The sequence below is a fragment of the Pristiophorus japonicus genome, chromosome 22 (assembly GCF_044704955.1).
Source record: "Pristiophorus japonicus isolate sPriJap1 chromosome 22, sPriJap1.hap1, whole genome shotgun sequence".
Lineage (NCBI taxonomy): Eukaryota > Metazoa > Chordata > Chondrichthyes > Pristiophoridae > Pristiophorus > Pristiophorus japonicus.
This window is the reverse complement of record NC_091998.1, coordinates 14252191-14274457: the sequence shown is the minus strand read 5'-3', so window position 1 is coordinate 14274457 and position 22267 is coordinate 14252191. Positions and strand designations below refer to the sequence as shown.

General features: G+C 40.9%; 1 protein-coding gene across 3 annotated transcripts in view; it reads right to left on the bottom strand.

The window, feature by feature from the left end:
* The window catches only part of LOC139234868 (2-oxoglutarate dehydrogenase-like, mitochondrial), a 115405-nt gene that overhangs the window by 42861 nt on the left and 50277 nt on the right, over nucleotides 1–22267 (bottom strand). For all 3 annotated transcript variants that reach the window (XM_070865665.1, XM_070865664.1, XM_070865663.1), the window contains exons 5-9: nucleotides 10980–11095; nucleotides 9691–9845; nucleotides 5635–5781; nucleotides 3546–3636; nucleotides 1422–1601 (exon numbers count right to left, since the gene is read on the bottom strand). In XM_070865665.1, coding sequence (XP_070721766.1) covers nucleotides 1422–1601; nucleotides 3546–3636; nucleotides 5635–5781; nucleotides 9691–9845; nucleotides 10980–11095 — 689 coding nt within the window. The remainder of the gene's footprint in view (nucleotides 1–1421; nucleotides 1602–3545; nucleotides 3637–5634; nucleotides 5782–9690; nucleotides 9846–10979; nucleotides 11096–22267) is intronic.

Genomic DNA, 22267 nt, shown 5'->3' with positions numbered 1-22267 from the left:
CGTTGTTGGACAAATTTGTGTGCACCTTTGGAAGTCGCTTAGTGAGTTGCAGTGAATGATGAGACATAACAGTACCCCCTGCAGTGGTCATGAGCGTGAAAGGAATGGCTTGGGCATTGTAGGGATGCTTTATGGTGCTGGTGTGAGATGGTACCAACCTGGCGTATCATGTGGCAGGCAGGGTATACAGCATCAAGTAAAGTAAATCTGATCATCGTGAGGCCATTCCTGGCATCCTGGGCAGCAATGTGTTCAGATGCTGATGCCCTCTGTCCTGTGCAGCATCAGTTGACTGCAGAGAAGGTTGGTGCTGTTGTTGGTGCTGCTGGTGTGCCTGGTGTTGGGACTGATCGTGGTGGGATTTTGAGGACCAAGATGAGACAGTTTCAAGGGCACCAATGCTGATGTAATAGATGGCAGATGAGTTTGAGATGACAGAATCGATTTGTCAATGGTAAGAGGTTATTCCAATGAGGTGACACGGGAAAGAGAGTTTGTTCCAAACACTTGCAACCTGCATAAAGCTCAATCTGTCTTCCAAATGCAGTAAGCAGCAGCTTCTGAGCTTGGAGTGTGAACAGCTCGGAGATGGGAACTTTTATAGCACATTTGCAGCGGTCAAGCAATGAGATGATCCCATGCTGATTCAACCACGAGCAGCGTGGACCCTGTGGGTGACCTCTTAAATGGTACAGTGAGGTCCAAATACTGTTCAATGGACTATTAGCAAGGTCATAATGACCTAAATTGCCTACCCCGCCACTGCGTGTCGGGTCTGTTCAGCCCTGACATCTGGGAAAGTACCGTGGTGGCAGTTTGAAAGTAAACCTGCTTTTAAAAAACTTACCACGCTGTTTCAGATTTCTTTTTGTTCACTGATGTGTGCTACCAATTTTATCAGATCCAAAAGTAATGAATACTAACTACAATTTGAAAAATATCAAAGTAGTGATTATATTGCGATACACATATAAACCACTCCCTTGTAGGGGGATACTCGAGTGAAGTATAAACCAGTTCCAGAAATACCCCTAGTTATTTTCAGAATATTCTAGTCAGTACATAACTTAGTAGTGATCATACACAAGTTTTCATCTGATATTTGTGCTCCATATTATGGCAAAACAATATTCATCAATATTGACTGCCTTTTTTCTTAACCTACATCACTGTCCACAATGTTAAAATGCATGTATTCCACAGAATAATGAAGATTTAGGAAACTGGAAATCCTATGGTCAATGATTAAAGGCAGTATATAAATGCAAGTTGTTGAATGTCTGCATTTCAACTTTGAATTAACCCTTTACCTCAAGGTGGTGATGAGCCATTTTTAAGTATCTAAAGAATGAATATTAAACTCAATCAAGTAGTTTATTAGCAACAAAGGTCAGTATTAAACAGAAAGCTTCCCCCCTTACCTTTTTGCCTGTGGTGTCTCCACGGTAGAATTGCTCTGCTTTGGTTTTTCCCTGTACCACTGGATTCACTGCTTCTAGATGCGAAGGATTTGCCATAAGTGACATGGTAATTTGTTTGTTAGTTGTTCGGTTGATCCTTTCATGGTATACACCCAGGTGGTACTTAACATCTCCCGATCCCTAAATGATGCATTATGGAGATTGCATATGATTCCTCATATTGATTATAGCTGTTCTTAACTCCCTGTTGGTTCTTAAATAAACTGTGTCAGAGAACTGTAGACAATTTAGGCAGTCAGCATTACAAACACTATACCCAACAAAATCATGAATGCAGCAAAACTCCAAGATGGAAGCTGAAAAGGCAACAATTGTTGGAATTTATTTTAAATGGGTATTTTAATAACCTTTTAGTTGTCTGTGTAGACATATCCCCAATGTTATAAAAGTACTCAATACATCTTTGACAAAATAATAAATTAAACATCTTTGACGCTGCTGGTATACAATTATCTAGTACTGAATGATCAATTAAATCTTTTGTTGTATAAAATATATATATCTTGTAGGAGAACCTTAAGCTAGACTTTTGATTTTTTTTCCTCTGAAGTTTATTTTACAGCTTGTTGGTATGCCTAGGTTTTGATTCAAAACTATATTAGAACATGATTCATATTTAGATTTTTGGATAATAATTTAACAGTAAAGAAAAAAGGGGGCAAGGAAAAATATTCCTGATCTACTGAAGGCAGAACTGCCCACTCATTTGACCATTTATAACTGCTACATCAAAGTACTGGAGATATGTTGCAAAATTACGACTTCAAAAGCAACAACTTCTCAAACTGGGCAAAAACTGAGGTAGTTTACCAGAAAGCTGATCAACTATTCATATTTTGAAATATGGAGAGGAGAATCACTAAATAACAGGCCAATGCCCCACTGTCAGATTTAAATCAAAATATGAATTGCAAAAAGTATTAAATTCTAAGATATTAACAGCATATTAAAGTCACACATACCACCTGACCCTCATATCAATTGACTTCTACTTTATTGCTGGTTTTTGAAAAAAATTTTTAAAAACCAGTTTCCTGGGGACTTTCTGAATGTTCTTGTGCGATTTTTAATGTTTTTTTAAACTGGGGGAGTGTTTTATTACCTTCTCTCTCCATTGGTTTCCTGTAACCAAACTAAAAATGAGCACACAAAAATGAATACCATAGTCACTGATATGGTCCATGTCCTCATTCTCCAATGGAAACCTAGCAGATTATATTATGGAACAACAATATTGGGGAAAAATTTCCATTTAGGGCTGTCAGCAGACACCGTAACTAGAAGTTGTACACAAAGGGAATGCATATCGTGAAATTGTACACAAAGGGAATGCATATCGGAAAATTGTGTACCACACAGCCTGCAATTTCCCCCCCCACCCCCCATTAAAAGGAATGGATGAAAAATCATGACCTGGAAGAGCACAATTTCTTGATGTACATTTCCAGTATGGAGCGAAGTAGAAATCTCTCCTATTTATCCATAGCCTATCTGATGCGAATGAACCAATCTATGGAGTGTGAAAGTCTGCAGTCACAATTTTTGTGGGTTTTAAAAAAAAATTTAAATTGTGTTTGCGTAACCTCCCCCTAATTATGCATCATTTTGCTTGATATCAGCTTGATTTCGGGGAGCAGGCAAAAATAGCCTGTTAACGTTACCACCACCCAGAGCTCGCTGGAATCTGGAAACAGATCTGGACATCTTTTGCACTCTGATAGTTTACCATAAGTGAAATTAATATGTTTAAAAAAAATTAAACGTAAAATATAAAAGATTTGTTCAGTTAATATTTTAAATGAATGGTAGCTAATTATGCAAATAATCCCACAGAAAAAAATTTTGAGATACAAAAGCAAATTTACAAATCCAAATAAAATACAACATCCTTTTTAATGGATATTCTTCTCATTCTGAATATCGCAGTATGTGCAAATTTCTCAACCATGCTATCATAAAACTAAAATAAAAACAAACATCAGCTTACTTTGAGAATGGCAAAACTAGATTTCAAATGAAACCCACTGAATTACAACGATGTGTCTAAAACAGATTAATGCTCACCTCCTCAGAAGCTTCCAGTTTTGGGTCAAACTGACAGAAAATTTGCTCCAAATCCTTCCGGATTACATTGGCCAAGACATTCAACCGGCCTCTAGAAAGGTTTTCAAATTTTTAACAAGTATGGAAGTGCATTTCTTTGAACTTTCAAACTATGTTTTACCAGGGTTTTTACAGATGGCCAAAATTAGAAATAGTCATAAGTTGTAAGGAACTGTAGTAGAATTTAATACCCAGCTGCTGAGATCAGGTGGCTTCAGGTTCACCCTCCCCAAGGCCTTTCCAAAATACCAGCTCCCACTGAAGAAAATAGAATCACTCTGCAATTCACCCACAAAATCTAAATCTACATCAATGCCATAATCTAAGCAACACTGCAATTATACACCGAGCTCGTCAGACCGCATTTGGAATATGGTGTTCAGTTTTGGGCACCCTACCACAGGAAAAATATACTGGCCTTGGAGAAGTCCAGCTTTGATTTACCATGGTGAAACAAGAGATGAAGGGACTGAACCATGACGAGAGACTGGGCAAATCAGGTTGTGTTTCTTGCAGAAGGAGGTTGAGATAATATGATTGAGGTATTTAAAATAATGAAGGGAATTGACAGTACATATGGAAGGACTTTCCCCTCCAGCAGGAAATGCAAAATAAGGGAACGTAATGAGAATTTGCACTAAGTTGATTGAGAGTTTTTTTCCTGGATTTGCTTTCAAAGGGTTGAGAGAATGTGGAACACACATCCCAAAAAAGCCACAGATGCAAAGTTGAATGAGTTTAATAGGGAGCTAAAAATCTAGGTAATGAGATATGGAGAAAAGGCAGGGAATTAGAATTTGAAAGGCCATGGTTAACAAAATGAGAGAGTGGACTCCCCGGGCTGAATGGCTTACTCCTATTCTTAATAGCTTGAGCAACTGGAGGAAAGGAGACCACAAGTGCCATTGTCCATAAGGCTAGAAAATCTTTCATAAGAACATAAGAATTAGGAACAGGAGTAGGCCATCTCGCCCCTCGAGTTCATACTACTGAACAGCTTTTTTTTTAAAGTGCAAGGAGCACTTTGTATAGAAAGCAGTACCCATAAACCTTCCTTCCAGTTAAATATATATTTGCAGTGTCACCATATTTGTACATTCATAAAACACACTTACTAAAAAGTGAAGCATTCAATTTTTAAAGTGAGGCTTTCTCTGAATTTTTTTTTTTAATAGTACACTACAAAAACAGACATTCTAATATTTCAATAAATTTAACTGGGAGGAGTTGCAAAAGTAAAACTCCCAAATTGTTAAAACACACGACAAAAATCAAAACTGTTTAAATTGTATAGTTTAATTCAAAACAATGATGGAGGAATCATTTTCAAGACAAAAAGTAAATACTTCAAAAATAAAATTGCAACAAAATATTTACAAAAACAATCAAGTTCGAATGAAACAGTACAACCGATCCATAGTTATTTCTATAAACAGGAGTGTTTTATATTCCACTCCCCAAATATTCCATTGTATACAAATCATATTCCAAACCCAATTATATTTTTAGAGAATTAAAAACACTTAAGTTTTGTTTCAAGCAATGTATGGGTATTACACAAGGGAGCTTTTAGTGTGATCTCTTCAACTGACTTTGGAGTGAGAACTGTCTATTACCGCATATTGGCCAGACTACCTTAATAGGAACAGAGCAAACTGCAAAAGATGACCATTCTGTGACCGAAATCGCCCCAAACTATTATAATTTGAGTTCACACACCCATGTTAACAGCTTTTGGTGGGATTATTTCACTATTCTTCAGGAATGAAATTGACCCCCCCCCACCCCCCAATACATCTGTTGGTAAAAAAAGGGTTGCTGAGTCGTACAGACCAGCAAGATCAATTCCAAGTCTATGCTGAGTTTGTCCATCCTATCTGGGGCAGCATTTGGAGCATTACAATTGGTATAGCATCAAACAATAAGGGGGAAATCAGATAGCTTTCCTGCTCCCTGCCATGCATCTTTAATTTATGCAAATCTGTATTTTTTTAAAAAATAGATCAGCATAAGCGGCGACATCAAAAGTTCTCAAAATGAAAAGTCTTACCTGTGTGGCATTCCCATGATCACATTATCTACTCCCATGGAAATAGATACATCAATGATGGTCTTCAAGGCTGGAATTAACACTTCACACCCTTCCACACCAAATCGCTTCTCAGAAGACCATTTTCTTGCAAGAAAATCTTCAAACCTTAAAAACATAGAAAGAGCGATTTTAACTATCAAGCAGCCGGCCAGCAGAGCATGCGAGCCAGTCGTCCAATCCTTCTGGCGGGAGGCCTGGCCCATTTTAAGGGTGGGGCCTCATTGACACGTTGCCAGCGAGCTACATGGCCCAATTGGGCGACCTGCGGCACTATCATGTGACCCCAGAGGCCGACCTAGCTGGCAGGAGACCAAGTCCGTGCGCTGGTGGGGTTTGGCTTGAGAGCCTGGAGCAGCATAGAAACATAGAAAATAGGTGCAGGAGTAGGCCATTAGACCCTTCGAGCCTAAACCACCATTCAATATGATCATGCAACTTCAGTACCCCATTCCTGCTTTCTCTCCATACCTTGATCCCTTTAGCCGTAAGGGCCTCTTCTAACTCACTTTTGAATATATCTAACGAACTGGCCTCAACAACTTTCTGTGGTAGAGAACTCCACAGGTTCACAATTCTCTAAGTGAAGAAGTTTCTCCTCATCTCGGTCCTAAATGGCTTACCCCTTATCCTTAGACTCTGACCCCTGGTTCTGGACTTCCCCAACATTGGGAACATTCTTCCTGCAGCTAACCTGTCCAATCCCGTCAGAATTTTATATGTTTCTATGAGATCCTCTCCCATTCTTCTAAATTCCAGTGAATATAAGCCTAGTCGATCCAGTCTTTCTTCATGTCAGTCCTGCCATCGCGGGAATCAGTATGGTGAACCTTTGCTGCACTCCCTCAATAGTAAGAATGTCCTTTCTCAGATGAGGAGACCAAAACTGTACACAATATTCAAGGTGTGGCCTCACCAAGGCCCTGTACAACTGCAGCAAGACCTCCCTGCTCCTATACTCAAATCCTCTTGCTATGAAGGCCAACATGCCATTTGCCTTCTTCACCGCCTGCTGTACCTACATGCCGGCAGTGGCCCACATCATTCTTATGCCACACTCTGCTCATCCTGACCCCCAGAAATGTTTGTAGATGTATCTTTTTGAGGCCTCTTCCTCTTGACCTCCAGGGTGAGTTGAGCATCCATGATGCACACTCCACTCAGTAGCCCTTTAAAATTGCATCAAGGTCCTACGTATTTCAAGGATTAGAGGTGCTACCCGATACAGGCGGGTGCCTGTGCCACCGAGCAGGTCAGTTAAAATGGCAGGATGGGAAGGGGGTGTTAAGTCAACCATCTTGATTTTAACAGCACTATTGCCCTGTTTTCCCCCAGGCAGAGTTAAAAAAAATAATGCCCTACACCTTATAAGTCTGCTTCTAAATACTGTATTATTATCTGGATGCAGCGTCCAGCATCATATAAATATATCTACCCAAAAATGAAATGGTTTATATCAACTGCTTGTTAATGCAATAGTTGCCACCAACTCCAGAAAATTAGTTAAATCTCAAAATTACACAGAAGGAAGTAACATTTCACATCCCTCCCCACCAAACCGCTCATCAGAATATGGTCTGAAGACCAAGTAAGAAACTTAGATAAAGGTTCTCCAGAATAGTAGTCGCAAGAAAATAAATGAATGTAGACCAATATGGGTTGCTCTGTTTAGTGTGCAGAAAGGCGAGCTAACATGCACAAGAATCTCTTGGGAGACCATTTCTAGTGATTTCCTCCATGGGAATATCCTTCTTGCATGTACCAATGTAGGAAAGCTCAATTGGGATTACCTTCATCATCTACACCTATATTTTTCTTTAACTGAGCAACAGATTTCCTTCTTGATAACAGAAGCCCAATGAAGTCAATGAAAAAGAAAAATAGGACGAAGGCAAAACGGGTTACCAATTCGCTGTCGTCTGGTTTGTGCTACCACCCAAGACAAATTTATACCCTACAGACACCTAAAGAAAAATCTGATAGCCATACAGAGATTAAAGGTGGAACAGAAAGAGAAAGGTGAACACAGAAATACAGTGCATTACCCCGCCACAAGAGATCAGCCAGCTATTTATATAACACTGACAAAGTTAATATTAAAAAGAGTTGCTCCGTTTTCTATTAACAGTAGTGTTAATACTATATAATGCATTCGAGAGCAAGAGAACCAATTCATAATGGGACTTGCAGTTTTCACCCTGCTCCTGTGGAACTACAGGGCCCAAGTTTGCCCCTCCCGCTTAGAACGGCGCACCTCTGTGAGGTGCGGCAACTTTATAGAAGTAAAACGGCGCCTAAAACTTACCTCTGTATTCTCCCCGCTGAAAATAGTACCGGGACCTCTGCACATGCGCGCTCCTAGCCCTGCCCGAATGGGCTCCCTCATCGGCGACCCTCTGCCTTATCCAGCCACACACACATTGACCTGGGAAACCCGGCTGCTGAAGGGAGATGAGATCGGCTGGATGAAACAGGTTAAGTGTCTTTCCAGCACTGCTTGTGGGTCAGGAGGAGCAGGAGTGCTACCTCTGGCCCACCAAGCTTACCTGTAAACCACCCATGATCAGACCCCTGTAATCAGCCGACTCCCCCCCACGGTCGGATATGCCTCCCTCCACCCTTCCCGATGTCAGCTCCCCTCCAGATAGCGGACGCCAGCTATGGCCTGGAGCCGCAGGCCTACCCACCCGACAGCCAGGGAGATGCGTCGGAGGCCAAAATCAGTCAAAGAACTCAGCATGGCCAGGGACCCCTGCACCCGCCCCCCCCCCCCCCCCCCTCACAGGCCTCCCCCCTCCCCCACAACCTACACAGGCCTCCCAAGGTCTCCTAATTGACGGCATCCCCCCAGCCTTTCTAGTCGCCGACCAGGGCTGATGCTCCCTTCCCAGTACTGGGGACCAAACCCAAGGGTCCCAGACTGCAGTCTCCTGTAGCTGGAGGTCCCTCCCACCCATCAGCCAGACTGTCCATTTGATCGGCAGCCAGGCAGGAGACGGTTATAGACTCTGTGCAACAGTACCGAGCTGCTAGTGTTTTTCTGCAGTAAAGCTTTATTGAGGGTAGATCGATCGATCGATTGATTGATTTACATTCAAGTTTACTCATCTGCTTTCAAAAGGAACACTGTAAAATAGTTTGGCTGAAACTCTTATTTACAGGACTTGCTATAATGTATTTGCTAGTTTACCAATCTATGTTTAATCTAGTTGTTTAGTGCTTTTTTAAGGTCTTGGTGTTAGTGCAGGTCCTCTCAGCTTCCTTGTATTTTTTTTTTATTTGTTTTTGGTGCTTTAAATGTATTTACCTGCGCTGATTTCTTAGCTCACCACAAGGTTTTTCTGTGTGGACACAAGTGGCCACAAACGCTGGCCTAAGTTAGTTTGAAATAACTTTTAGCTGTCTAAACTTGCTTAAGTGGCCAAAACAGGCTTAAGTGGCTGGTAACGCCCCCTTTTGGAAAAAAAACTTTTAAAAAAAACCTAACTAACTCACTTACACTGGAGCAAATTAAATGGGCAGAATTGTGATTTTTAAGAGACCTCAAAAATATCTAGTTGTTCCAAAAAAAAAAGGAGCAACTCCTGGGCCCATAGTATCTGATGCATATAGTGACAGAAAATTTACTATCTTACTGCAATAGGCAAACCACGGTAATGTTCAAGCTACAAGACCACTGTAAGTATGAAAAAATGCAACATTGGTTCATCTATTGCTATAATATAGCAAATTTACCTATGAATGCCACAAGAAATCCACTGGTATAATTTAAGTAGCACAGCAATACAATCTTATATAAAGTTCGAGGTATTTGCTAATGCAAGATTGAAGAAAGACTTACTTCCAAAGAAGCAAAAATAAGTCATAAATAAGTTCAATACAGTCAACATACTTCAGCTAAAACTATCTTAAGCAAGAAGAAGTGACAGTGGAGTTAGAAACTTGTGTTAGACAGATTTATATATTTGAAATATTAAAATACTTTTATTAATGAAACAAAATATATTTAGTTCATACCTTGTGGAACGGACCAGCCGAGCCAACAGCCTTCTTTTCTCCTTGTTGGTAAATTGCAAGATTCCTGGAGTCTCAAATTTCTTTCTGATCCACTGGCACTGTTCTACATCATTTATAAACATGAACTCCAAGCCAATATGCCTACAGTAAGTGTCCTGATTCAAAGAAAATTAAACTATACATAAACATTTTCACCCACTTGCACCAAGGTGGCAATGTCATCATTAAAATGTACAGTATTCGATGGGAAAAGGTCGGTGCTGAATAGAAGACGATAATCCATATGCAAGTTAACACAAGCATGGAAACCGTAGCACAGTCATCCTAAACAGTTTTCTTACGCCAAAGACATCTAAAAAAGGGTTATTAAAACATTATCTTGCAGTCTATCTAGAGAACTAAACAGAAACTATTCTACTAGAAACTGGAGGTCTACAAAATATATTTTAAAGTACTATTTTAAATTGCCAGAAATGGTCCTTTGGAGCTCACATAGAAGACTTCTGACTGCTGAGCAAAGGTAGATGACAGAAACACAAAAGTTACTCTCATCAACTGCTAATCATAGAACAGCTCTATTCCCACTGATCTACCCATGTATATGTCTTGTTCGATATTAAGTTGCCTTGGTATGGGGAGAGTCAAAGAAGCAACTGTGTTTTTTTGCATTTTACATTTGACAAGAACATTAAATTTCAAGCATTTAGCCTTTTCAAGTTAAACATTTTGCTGGTGCGCATACTCTTAATACCCTCGGTCCCTATTTTCTCCTTTTCTCTTCTGAAGGGTGATTTTTGCTCACGTACGGGTGTATAGCAACATCGCGCCAGTGTGGAAGGTGTAGTTGAATCTCAGACTCTGAGCGGCTGATGGTCCCACCGGTGTCTCGGACTCGGAACGGCTAACTGTCCTGCTGATGCCTCGGATTCGCAGTGGCTGACGGTTCCACTTTTTGATGGTCAGGATGCTCCCAGTGCAGTTGCTTTTTTTTTGGTTGTTTCAGCACAAAAACTACCCGAAAATGGTAGGCAGATTACTCGCTTGTATCCTGGACTGTGGCAGTCACAGAAAAATACAAGGTAGAACCCAGGAACAATAAGGTAATTTGATGAACAGAATGGTCTCCGAGGAATTGCGTTGAGGGCACACATTGAAGGTCAGACATGGCTAGCTTTACAGTTAACTACCAGACTACAAAGCATGGTGACCCACTTCAACAAAAAAAATAAAGGAAAGGCCATTCTGGTTTAGAGTGTAAAACATTCTTACATTGACAATCGTGTACTGACCTCTAATCCTTTTATGATGTCACGCAATGAAATTGCATGTTCATTTCCTCCAATGAAGGTTGTCGTAGGCAGTCGAAAAACTTTATCCAGATCAGATTCATGTAGTCCATAATATTCTGCATGATTATGAATAGGAGGGAGCGATAAGAAAAGCACATTGCATAGGATCAATACATAACTGCACAAAGTGGTTAATACGCAGAACCATTCAGAAAACAGATTATGAAGAGCAGCAGTGACATCAAATTTGTGATTTGCAGTAAACGTATAATTTTGTTAATAAAAAAGTCTGATTCATAATCAGAATGTTAAATCGTTGTTACACAACGAAAGGAGAATGAGTGTTGCTTCAGTGAAAGATTTGGCAAAAGGTGCATCATTGAAAAATAAAAATAATATTTGTGGGCAGTCGTTTGAAAAAATTAAGACAAAAATGATTACGAGGTAACAGCAAGTGAAAAGTTAAGCACCAGAAGGAAAGTTAACAAATTAAAAGAAACTACAAGACCACAAAATAATTTATCGATTGTAAAATTAGAACCTAAATCAATACTGGCTGCATTTTCTTTTAATTTAAATCCTAAATTACAAAATATGTTCTTTTATTCTTATTAAGCTCATACAGCAGTTAAGTAAAATACAAAAAAAACTAATATAACTGAGAAAGTACCGTAGCAATTTTAATACAATTTCTACATCTACAAATTTTCATCTCACTTCATGTATTATGAGGCAACCAAATACTACAGTTCCATCAAAGCGCAGAATAAACACAAGAGTTTAACATGGAATAATCAGTTTAGAAGCTATAGGTGGGGGCTGGGCGGAAGAGAAGAGAAAAATAAAAGACCACCTTATGTGCTGGAGAATTCAAATTAAGAAATTTGATTTTTATGATGGTTGGGAGAAGCAATATTAGTTTATTTCCAGATAAATTAACTCAATAGTATTGCAATTTTCAAATCCATAACAAAGAAAACCTTAAAAAAAAACATGATTTGCGTCAAATGGATTTCTGTGGAATTTGTCATCATCATAGGCAGTCCCTCGGAGACTTGCTTCCACTCTTAGAATGAGTCCTTAGGTGGCTGTACAGTCCAATACGAGCGCCACAGTCCCTGCCACAGGTGGGACAGACAGTGGTTGAGGTTAAGGGAGGGTAAGGAATTTGTACTGTGCAGCTATATACAGGATTTAAACAAACATTCCAACACAGATACATTCAATTATAGTGGAGGATTTTTAGAACTACCTACTCATCCATAGTTTAAAAAAAAATCTAAACATTGCTTGTGCATTTCTCCCCTTATACCTCAAATGTCGAGGCATTTTTCTATATTAAAAAAGGTACTATATATAACTGCAGGTTGTTGCTGATGATTACAACAACTTCACATAGAGCTATATATTTACCTAGTCAGTCTTACAGTCACTCAGTCATGCACAATATAATTATTTTTTTTCCACTTTTTGTTTTAATAGGCTTGTTTGTTTTTCCTATCATCGCAATTTCCATCATTATCTTTGTTTTCTTTATTTTCTTCAGATTTAACCTTCTGGAATATCTTTGATTTCTAATCCCGATGTGCTTTCTGCTCTTCAATATACCATCCTTGGCTTAGTGGTAGTACTTTTGCCTAAGTCAGAAAAGTTGTGGGTTCAAGCCACACTCCAGACATTTCAACATGTAATCTAGACTGACAAATCTGTGCATGAATGAGGAAGTGCTGCCAAGTTGGAGGTGCTATCTTTCATGGTACGTTAAACCGAGGCCCATCTGCCTCCTAAGGTGGATGTAAAAAAATCGCATGACACTGCAAAAAAAATGGAAGTTTTCCTGGCCAACATTTATCTCTCATTTATCACCAAAATCAGACTATCTGGTCATTTATCTCATTGTTGTTTGTGGACTAAAAATTCGCCTACCTTGCACCCGTTTTTTTGGTGATATTTCGCTGTTTTTGGTGAAAAACGGCAAATTCGGAGAAGTCTTCTCTGCGCCAGTGGTTTTTAAGTACCGCTGGGGAGAGGACCACCGGTGTGCAAGACTCGAAATTGCGCTTCCGCCAAAAATTTAGCTCCATGCACACCTGTAGTTAGGAAGAAAAAAAACGCCTGGGAAAAACCTGCGTTGCAGCCCTTGGAACAGCGGTAGGTATGAAGACCTGCAAAAAAGGCAAGTTAAAGTTTTATTTTTTAATTCTTTTGCAGCGATTCAATAGTTAAGTGTCTTGTGAATGTTTGTGATTTTTTATTTTTTGGGAGTGTTTTTCCCCCCCCGACCAAGGTCCAACTCGCAGCGGTATCGACCTCGGAGAAAAGTTGCAGAAAATTTGCGGTTTGCGCCACAAATCCTCGTTCAACACCGATTTTTACCGCTGGGTGAACTGAAGCCCAAATTTTAAGGCCTCGTAGCGGGTAGCGGAGTCATAGCGGCATTTTTTGCCAAAAAATACCGCTATCACCAAAAAACGAATTTCTAGCTACTTCATTTGCAACATTACAACACTGACTCCACTTCAAAAATACTTAATTGGCTCTGGCATACCGATGTCATGAAAGTTGCTATACAACTAAGTTATTTCTTTCTTTTCAAATCAACTATCGAAAAAGTGTACCACTTCTGTTGCAACCTAGATCTGCCTACAGAAATCTGTTGGTATGAAAATTCTTTCGCTCTTTCTGCTGTGTTATTTTAACTGAAGTCTCAGTTCTTCAAATAATCTATCCATGAAATGCACACCAGCCTCCCCTTTTAAAGGTTAGTTACTTCACTCAAACACCTCCTGCCAATGGGCGACATACTGATCAGTTAAGAAGCATGTACTTGAAACAGGTCACATTTTAGCAATGTGGCAAGTACAGCAGTGGTCCATAATACAAGCAAGTAGGATTGAGATGCAGAAAAAATTAAAGCACAACCCAGAGGCAATAAAGAGACACAAGACCATAAGAATTAGGAGCAGGATTAGGCCATTCATTATCATGGCTGATCTTCTACTTCAACTCCACTTTCCTGCACTATCCCTTGATTCCCTTAATATTCAAAAATCTATCTCCGTCTTGAATATACTCGATGACTGAGCCTCTGCAGCCCTTGGGATAGAGAATTCCAAAGATTCACCACCCTCTGAATGAAGACATTTCTCCTCATCTCAGTTCTAAATGGCCGACCCCTTATTCTGAGATTGTGACCCCTGGTTCTAGACTCCCCAGCTGGGGGAACATCCTCCCTGTATCTACCCTATCAAGCCCTGTAAGAATGCTGTATCTTTCAATGAGATCACCTCTCATTCTTCTAAACACTAGAGAATATAGGCCTAGTCTACTCAATCTCTCCACATGTTTGACAAAGTTAAAGCCTTTCATAGGATCTGGTATTGTGCACTTATAATCGGATCGCGTGTGCTTTCTGCTTCACAGAGATTATGCTTAGTCATAAATCATTACTTTAACTGGACTGCTTGGTGGGTAAAACTTCACTCTGGAGAATTAATAATTCACTGCAGAAAAATTAAACACTTCCCTCAAACTGTCATAGTTGAAGCTGGTCCAAAGAGGAAAATGTTACTGAAATCAAAATGATACGGTAAACAGTAGGAAAGTTAAACATGTTTACAGACAGTCAAAGGCAGAGTCAGAGTCAATCAACTGCCATACGCCCTTCTGGGAGGTTAATAAATAATGGTTCAGCATGCAAACTGTAGCTAATATGGTATCTCTAGTTAAATTACCTAAAATAAATGAACTGTAGTGTTCATAACCTGCAAGTAACATATAAATTGGTGGTATATGCCAGGGACAGACAAAGATAGTAGAGCAAATGATGAAACTTGTACTAGAAACATACACCATTATCAGTTTTTGTGTTGTCCTAATTGTGTTCAAGAGACATCTGCACATTTTTGATTTTTTTACCCATTGCAAAGACACCATTGAGTTTACATTACATTGGCAGATTCCCCTTTAATGTATAGATTTGAAGAATTTAAATTTGCTTTTGATCAACTGGATGGCAAAGTGTTGAAACTTCAGTCGTTTACTATAGCTCAATGTAGAGTAATGCATTCTGGTGTAAAAATATCATACACGTCACCGAATGCTAACCAACAGCTTCAAAAAACTGACAGCGTTCAAAATGTGGTAATTCAAAAATAAATAATTATACTGAAATAGCAGGAGGATACAGGCTTGTATCGGAAGCTACAGATACATCAAGCATTTCTAGATTACTGAAGGTAAAAGAAAACAGGGATATGAAAGCACTGTTCTCCAGTTTCTAATCTACACTGGCACGGTGCTCGTCCCAGCACTGATCCCAGGTTTTACATTTTCTCTAATCCCCTTTGCCAGCTCCACCAGTGCCCAACTGAACGGCAACAGAAGTCTTGTTGCTGCTGCTTTAAAAGGTAAAGTGATTGAACACAGTAACATACTGTGGGTAGGAACTTGTCCCTGTCCAGTGTGCAGCTTTGTTCAAACACTTCAGCTTTTAAAGCAGCGGTTAGAGGTTTCATAGAAAATGGGCAGAATAGCCAGATCACAGATTTTGGTCCATAGATCCAGACATGCGACTGAGCCCTCAAAACGTTTGTCTGTCAAAAAGAGAGTTGGCATGTATGTTAAATACAATTCAATAATGAAGGATGAAAGCTTGAAGGTCAAATTTTAAACTTCAGAGCAATACCGTCCCAGTCATAATTTGTCACCACATGGTTAATAACTGAAACTCCAAGAAGATGTAGTGATATTTACTTTCTATATTATATTAATTAGAATTGATTAAAATACTGCAATTCTGTCCCTGTACCTCCCAAGTAAGTTCAGAACTTTAATTTTATATCACACCCTTCATGACATCAGGATATCCCAAAATGCTTCACAGACAAGGAATTACTTTTGAAGTGCAATCACGGTTATGTACGCATACACGATAGCCAATTTGTGCACATTCTGGCACGACAGAAGTGATAATGTTAAGCTGTGTGAGGTCAAAGGATTAAATGCTCCAAGCCTTGAATATCAAAATGATGTGAATGCGGTAGTGGTTTATGTGACTGTCAGCTAGCATAATGTGAGCTATTTAACTGGACTAACTGACAGGTCTTCTGCAGATTTATCTGCAGGTCATTTTATTTTTTTCAATGATTCAGGTGAGGAGTCAGACGTGTGGCAGGAGAAATGTGTGAGACTCAGATGAAGGACCAGAGTTTAAGAGCCATTTTGTACAAGATTATGAGGTTTAGGTGTAAAAGTAATAACAGGAGGCCATTTCTTGGAACAAAGCAACAGAGGGAATGTGATTTGAAGTTGATTATCCAAAGCATCTTCGAAACTGGTGGGTAAGAAATAAATAAGAAAAGTTGCAAGACTGCCTTCACTAACTAAAATACTGCAGCACACAGTGACTCCAAAGACAGGAATCTACCCTCAAAGTGCACCTTAATTTCATTTACAAAGCAGATAGACAAAGCCACTGCATTCTGCTTTAGCTTATTCTGGATCTGACAATTACACTACGGTTTACCGTCAACTTATACTTGCTTCAAAAGCTTGTTTATTACCTTAATATAACAAATAGGCCCCAAGTTTCCACATGATTTGCTCCTGATTTTTAGGAGCAACTGGTGGAGAATGGACTATCTTAGAAATCGCAATTCTCCACATTTTTTTTTCTGCAGTTCTAGTCAGTTAGAACAGTTTCACTTTGGAACAGAATTTTTTCTTCAAAATGGGGCGTGTCCGGCCACTGACACCTGATTTCAAAGTTTCCAGTGAAAACGTACTCCAAACTAACTTAGAATGGAGCAAGTGAAGATTTTTGTAGAACTGAAAAAACCTTGTCTACACTTTAAAAAATCAGGTGCAGGTTACAAATTAGGCATCCGGAACGAGGTGGAAGGGAAGTCATTAAATCCTTATTTATACTTATACAAATATTATACAAATAAATCCAACCTGAATAAACATTTATAAGCAAAGAAAAGATTAAATAAACCATCTTCCTACTTGTGTGAAAGTGCTTCAGGCAGGATCAGTCAGCTCAGCGGTGTGGTGTCGTTCCCGCGAACGGGAGGGAGGGGCAGGCAGGCAGTAAGCAGGCATTTGTGCAGCCTTCCACTTGAGGTGGAAGGCTTAAAGTCAGCTCAGCGGTGTGGCGTCGTTCCCGCAGCAGGGGGGAGGCAGGGAGGAGGAGGCAGTCGTTCCCGACGGCAGGGGGGTTGGGGGAGGAGGCAGTGAGAAGGCTGCAGGACGCCTCAGAAGTTGAGGTAGCCATTCCGACGGCGGGGGGGGGGGGGGGGGGGGGGTGGAGGCCGTGGGAAACGGCTGCCTCAACTTATGAGGCTTCCTGCAGCCTTCTCACTGCTGCAAGAAGCCTCAGTGATGATCATGGACGGGCAATGTGCTTTTATTAAAAAATGTTCAAAAATTAAACAGCTACAAAGAAAATGGCCGAATGCCAATGTTTCCTTCACACTGCGTGTGCGCGAACGCTCCAACGCGCACACGCAGCGTTGCCGGCACGAAAAAAATTAATTTAAATGGTACCCGCCCCCTCCCACTTACAAAATCGGCACGAGCTGCCATGGAGCTGCAGGGCGCTCCAGAATCGCACGTTTTTTTTCAGGCGCCGTTTTCGGCATGAAAAACGGGCGCCCAGCTCGGAGGGGCGCCCGTTTTGTAGCGTGTGGAAACTTGGGGCCATAAAATGGTGCGCATCGTTCCTTTGCTAGGTTACCAAAATCTACAATATGTAGCAATTGAACAAAACATAGAAAATAGGTGCAGGAGTACGCAATTCAGCCCCTCGAGCCTGCACCACCATTCAAGAAGATCATGGCTGATCATTCCCTCAGTACCCCTTTCCTGCTTACTCTCCATATCCCTTGATCTCTTTAGCCATAAGGGCCATATCTAACTCCCTCTTCAATATATCCAATGAACTAGCATCAACAACTCTCTGCGACAGGGAATTCCACAGGTTAACAACTCTGAGTGAAGAAGTTTCTACTCATCTCAGTCCTAAACGGCCTTTCCCTTATCCTACGACTATAGCCCCTGGTTCTGGACTTCCCCAACATCGGGAACATTCTTCCCGCATCTAACCTGTCCAGTCCAGAATCTTATACGTTTCTATGAGATCCCCTCTCATCCTTCTATACTCCAGTGAATAAAGGCCCAGTTGATCCAGTCTCTCCTCATAGGTCAGTCCAGCCATCCCTGGAATCAGTCTGGTGAACCTTCGCTGCACTCCCTCAATAGCAAGAATATCCTTCCTCAGATTAGGAGACCAAAACAGAACACAATATTCCAGGTGAGGCCCTGTACAACTGCAGTAAGACCTCCCTGCTCCTATACACAAAATCTTCTAGCTATGAAGGCCAACATACCATTTGCCTTTTTCACCGTCTGCTGTACCTGCATGCCAACTTTCAATGACTGATGAACCATGACACCCAGGTCTCGTTGCACCTCTCCTTTTCCTAATCTGCTGCCATTCAGATAATATTCTGCCTTTGTGTTTTTGTCCCCAAAATGGATAACCTCATATTTATCCACATTATACTGCATCCGCCATGCATTTGCCCACTCACCTAACCTGTCCAAGTCACCCTGCAGCCTCTTAGCGTCCTCCTCACAGCTCACACCGCCATTCAGTTTAGTGTCATCTGCAAACTTGGAGATATTACACTCAATTCCTTCATCCAAATCGTTAATGTATATTGTAAAGAGCTGGGGTCCCAGCACTGAGCTCTGCGGCACTCCACTAGTCACTGCCTGCCATTCTTAAAAAGATCCGTTTATCCAGACTCTCTGCTTCCTGTCTGCCAACCAGTTCTCTATCCACGTCAGTACATTACCCCCAATACCATGTGCTTTGATTTTGCACACCAATCTCTTGTGCGGGACCTTGTCAAAAGTCTTTTGAAAGTCCAAATACACCACATCCACCGATTCTCCCTTGTCCACTCTGCTCGTTACATCCTCAAAAAATTCCAGAAGATTCGTCAAGCATGATTTCCCTTTCATAAATCCATGCTGACTTGGACCGATCCGGTCACTGCTTTCCAAATGCACTGCTATTTCATCCTTAATGATTGATTCCAACATTTTCCCCACTACTGATGTCAGGCTAACCAGTCTATAATTACCCGTTTTCTCTCTCCCTCCTTTTTTAAAAAGTGGCATTACATTAGCTACCCTCCAGTTCATAGGAACTGATCCAGAGTCGATAGACTGTTGGAAAATGATCACCAATGCATCCACTATTTCTAGGGCCACTTCCTTAAGTACTCTGGAATGCAGACCATCAGGCCCCAGGGATTTATCGGCCTTCAATCCCATCAATTTCCCTAACACAATTTCCTGCCTAATAAGGATATCCTTCAGTTCCTCCTTCCCACTAGACCCACTGTCCCCTAGTACATCCAGAAGGTTATTTGTGTCTTCCTTCGTGAAGACAGAACCGAAGTATTTGTTCAATTGGTCTGCTATTTCTTTGTTCCCCATGATAAATTCACCTGAATCCAACTGCAAGGGACCTACATTTGTCTTAGCTGATCTTTTTCTCTTCATATATCTATAGAAGTTTTAGCAGTCAGTTTTTATGTTCCCTGCAAGCTTCCTCTCGTACTCTATTTTTCCCCTCTTAATTAAACCCTTAGTCCTCCTCTGTTGAATTCTCCCATTCCTCAGGTTTGTGGCTTTTTCTAGCCAATTTATATGCCTCTTCCTTGGTTTTAACACTATCTTTAATTTCCCTTTTTAGCCACGGTTGAGCCACCTTCCCCATTTTATTTTTACTCCAGACAGGGATGTACAATTGTTGAAGTTCATCCATGTGATCTTTAAATGTCTGCCATTGCTTATCCACCATCAACCCTTTAAGTATCCTTTGCCAGTCTATTCTAGCCAATTCACACCTCATACCGTCGAAGTTACCTTCCTTAAGTTCAGGACCCTAGTTTCCGAATTAACTGTGTCACTCTCCATCTTAAAGAATTCTACCATATTATGGTCACTCTTCCCCAAGGGACCTCGCACAAGATTGCTAATTAGTCCCTTCTCATTCCACATCACCCAGTCTAGGATGGCCAGCTCTCTAGTTGTGGTTCCTCGACATATTGGTCTAGAAAACCATCCCTAATACACTCCAGGAAATCCTCCTCCACCGCATTGCTACCACTTTGATTAGCCCAATCAATATGTAGATTAAAGTCGCCCACAATAACTGCTGTACCTTTATTGCACACATCCCTTATTTCTTGTTTGATGCTGTCCCCAACCTCACTACTACTGTTTGGTGGTCTGTACACAACTCCCACTAGCGTTTTCTGCCCTTTGCTATTCCGCAGCTACACCCATACTGATTCCACATCATCCAGACTAATGTCCCTCCTTACTATTGCATTAATTTCCTCTTGAACCAGCAACGCCACCCCACCTCCTTTTCCTCTCTGTCTATCCTTCCTAAATGTTGAATACCCCTGGATGTTGAGTTCCCAGCCTTGGTCACCCTGGAGCCATGTCTCCATGATGCCAATGACATCATATCCGTTAACTGCTATCTGTGCAATTGATTCGTCCACCTTATTCCGAATACTCCTCGCATTGAGGCAGAGAGCCTTCAGGCTTGTCTTCTTAACACACTTTGCCAGTTTAGAATTTTGCTGTAATGTGGCCCTCTTTGTTTTTTGCCTCGAGTTTCTCTGCCCTCCACTTTTACTATTCTCTTTTCTATCTTTTGCTTCTGCCTCCATTTTATTTCCCTCCATCTCCCTGCATAGGTTCCCATCCCCCTGCCATGTTAGTTTAACTCCTCCCCAACAGCACTAACAAACACTCCCCCTTGGACATTGGTTCCGGTCCTACCCAGGTGCAGACCGTCCGGTTTGTACTGGTCCCACCTCCCCCAGAACCGGTTCCAATGTCCCAGTAATTTGAATGCCTCCCTTCTGCACCAATCCTCAAGCCACATATTCATCTGAGCTATCCTGCGATTCCTACTCTGACTAGCACGTGGCACTGGTAGCAATCCTAAAATTACTACTTTTATAGTCTCATGATTTAAAGCAATTAAATCCATCTGGCAATCCAGAAACATCAGCATATTCACACAAACCTTTCCAGATAAGAAGCAACTCAGCCCTACCAGGACAGGCTTAGCAGATTCAATAACCATGGTGTGCCTTTACATTTGTATTCCATTTACAAAGTGAAAACTGCTCTTCAAAAATACTTTTTATCTCTGCGCTATTAACCTTTTCCAGAGCTTGTATTCAAAAAACATAACACTCTTAACTGCACTGTTTAGCTCAGCTGCCCATGGCTTGCCCTTTAATAATAAGCATTCTTGCAGACAAGCTGCAAATGCCTGCTGTGATCATAAATGATTTACTAAGTCTCTACAGTGCACTTTTCAAAAAAAATACTCTCTTTCACCCCAGTTATCAAAATAGCACTTACTGTATATGAACATTGAATTTTGAATTGTATGATGATACTGCTTGATAGAAGCAAAGTTCAGCTTCCAGGTTTCCCAGCTGGTAGCTATCAGCAATTGCATGAAAGGGTTAAAACAGGAATGCTGTACAGGGATTAAATCCCATTCTTGTACTCTTTTGCTTTCATCATAAAAAGGAACAATAGCAACACAATGCTGCACACAATCTGTAGAGTACCTTAATCTAGCAGTAGGTTGTAAAATGTTAATAATGCGCCTGCTAGCATTTGATAGGTGTGACAGAAGCATGAAATTGTTGCTACACTAGTTATATGGTTATCATATTCCAGTTGCACAGAGTAATTTAATAATAGGGCTGAATTCACGGCTCCCAGGGATACGTACGAGGTGCGCACATGCCCGTAGGGGCCCAGCAAGTTCCAGGTTTAGGCATGCACTGCGTATGCACCGAAACCCGGAACTTAGGATCTGTCAAGAATCCTCTTGCCAGATCACACGCATCCAAAAAAGGGCCTCTGCGGGCAGAATGTTGGGCTATTTGCCCAACTACTGCCCAGCGAATGCCCTTGAAATTCTTACGCGCAAGAGTTTTAAAAAATAGAAAAATAAAGGGCCCAATTTTCCACACGATAAAAAAAGGGCGTCCCTCGGAGCTGGGCGCCTGTTTTTCGCGCCTAAAACGGCACCGGAAAAAAAACTCACGATTCTGGAGAGCCCTGCAGCTCCTTGTCCGTTTGGCGCGGCGCCCAGGGGGGCGGAGGCTACACTCGTGCCGATTCTGTAAGTGGGAGGGGGCGGGTACTATTTAAAATAGTATTTTTCC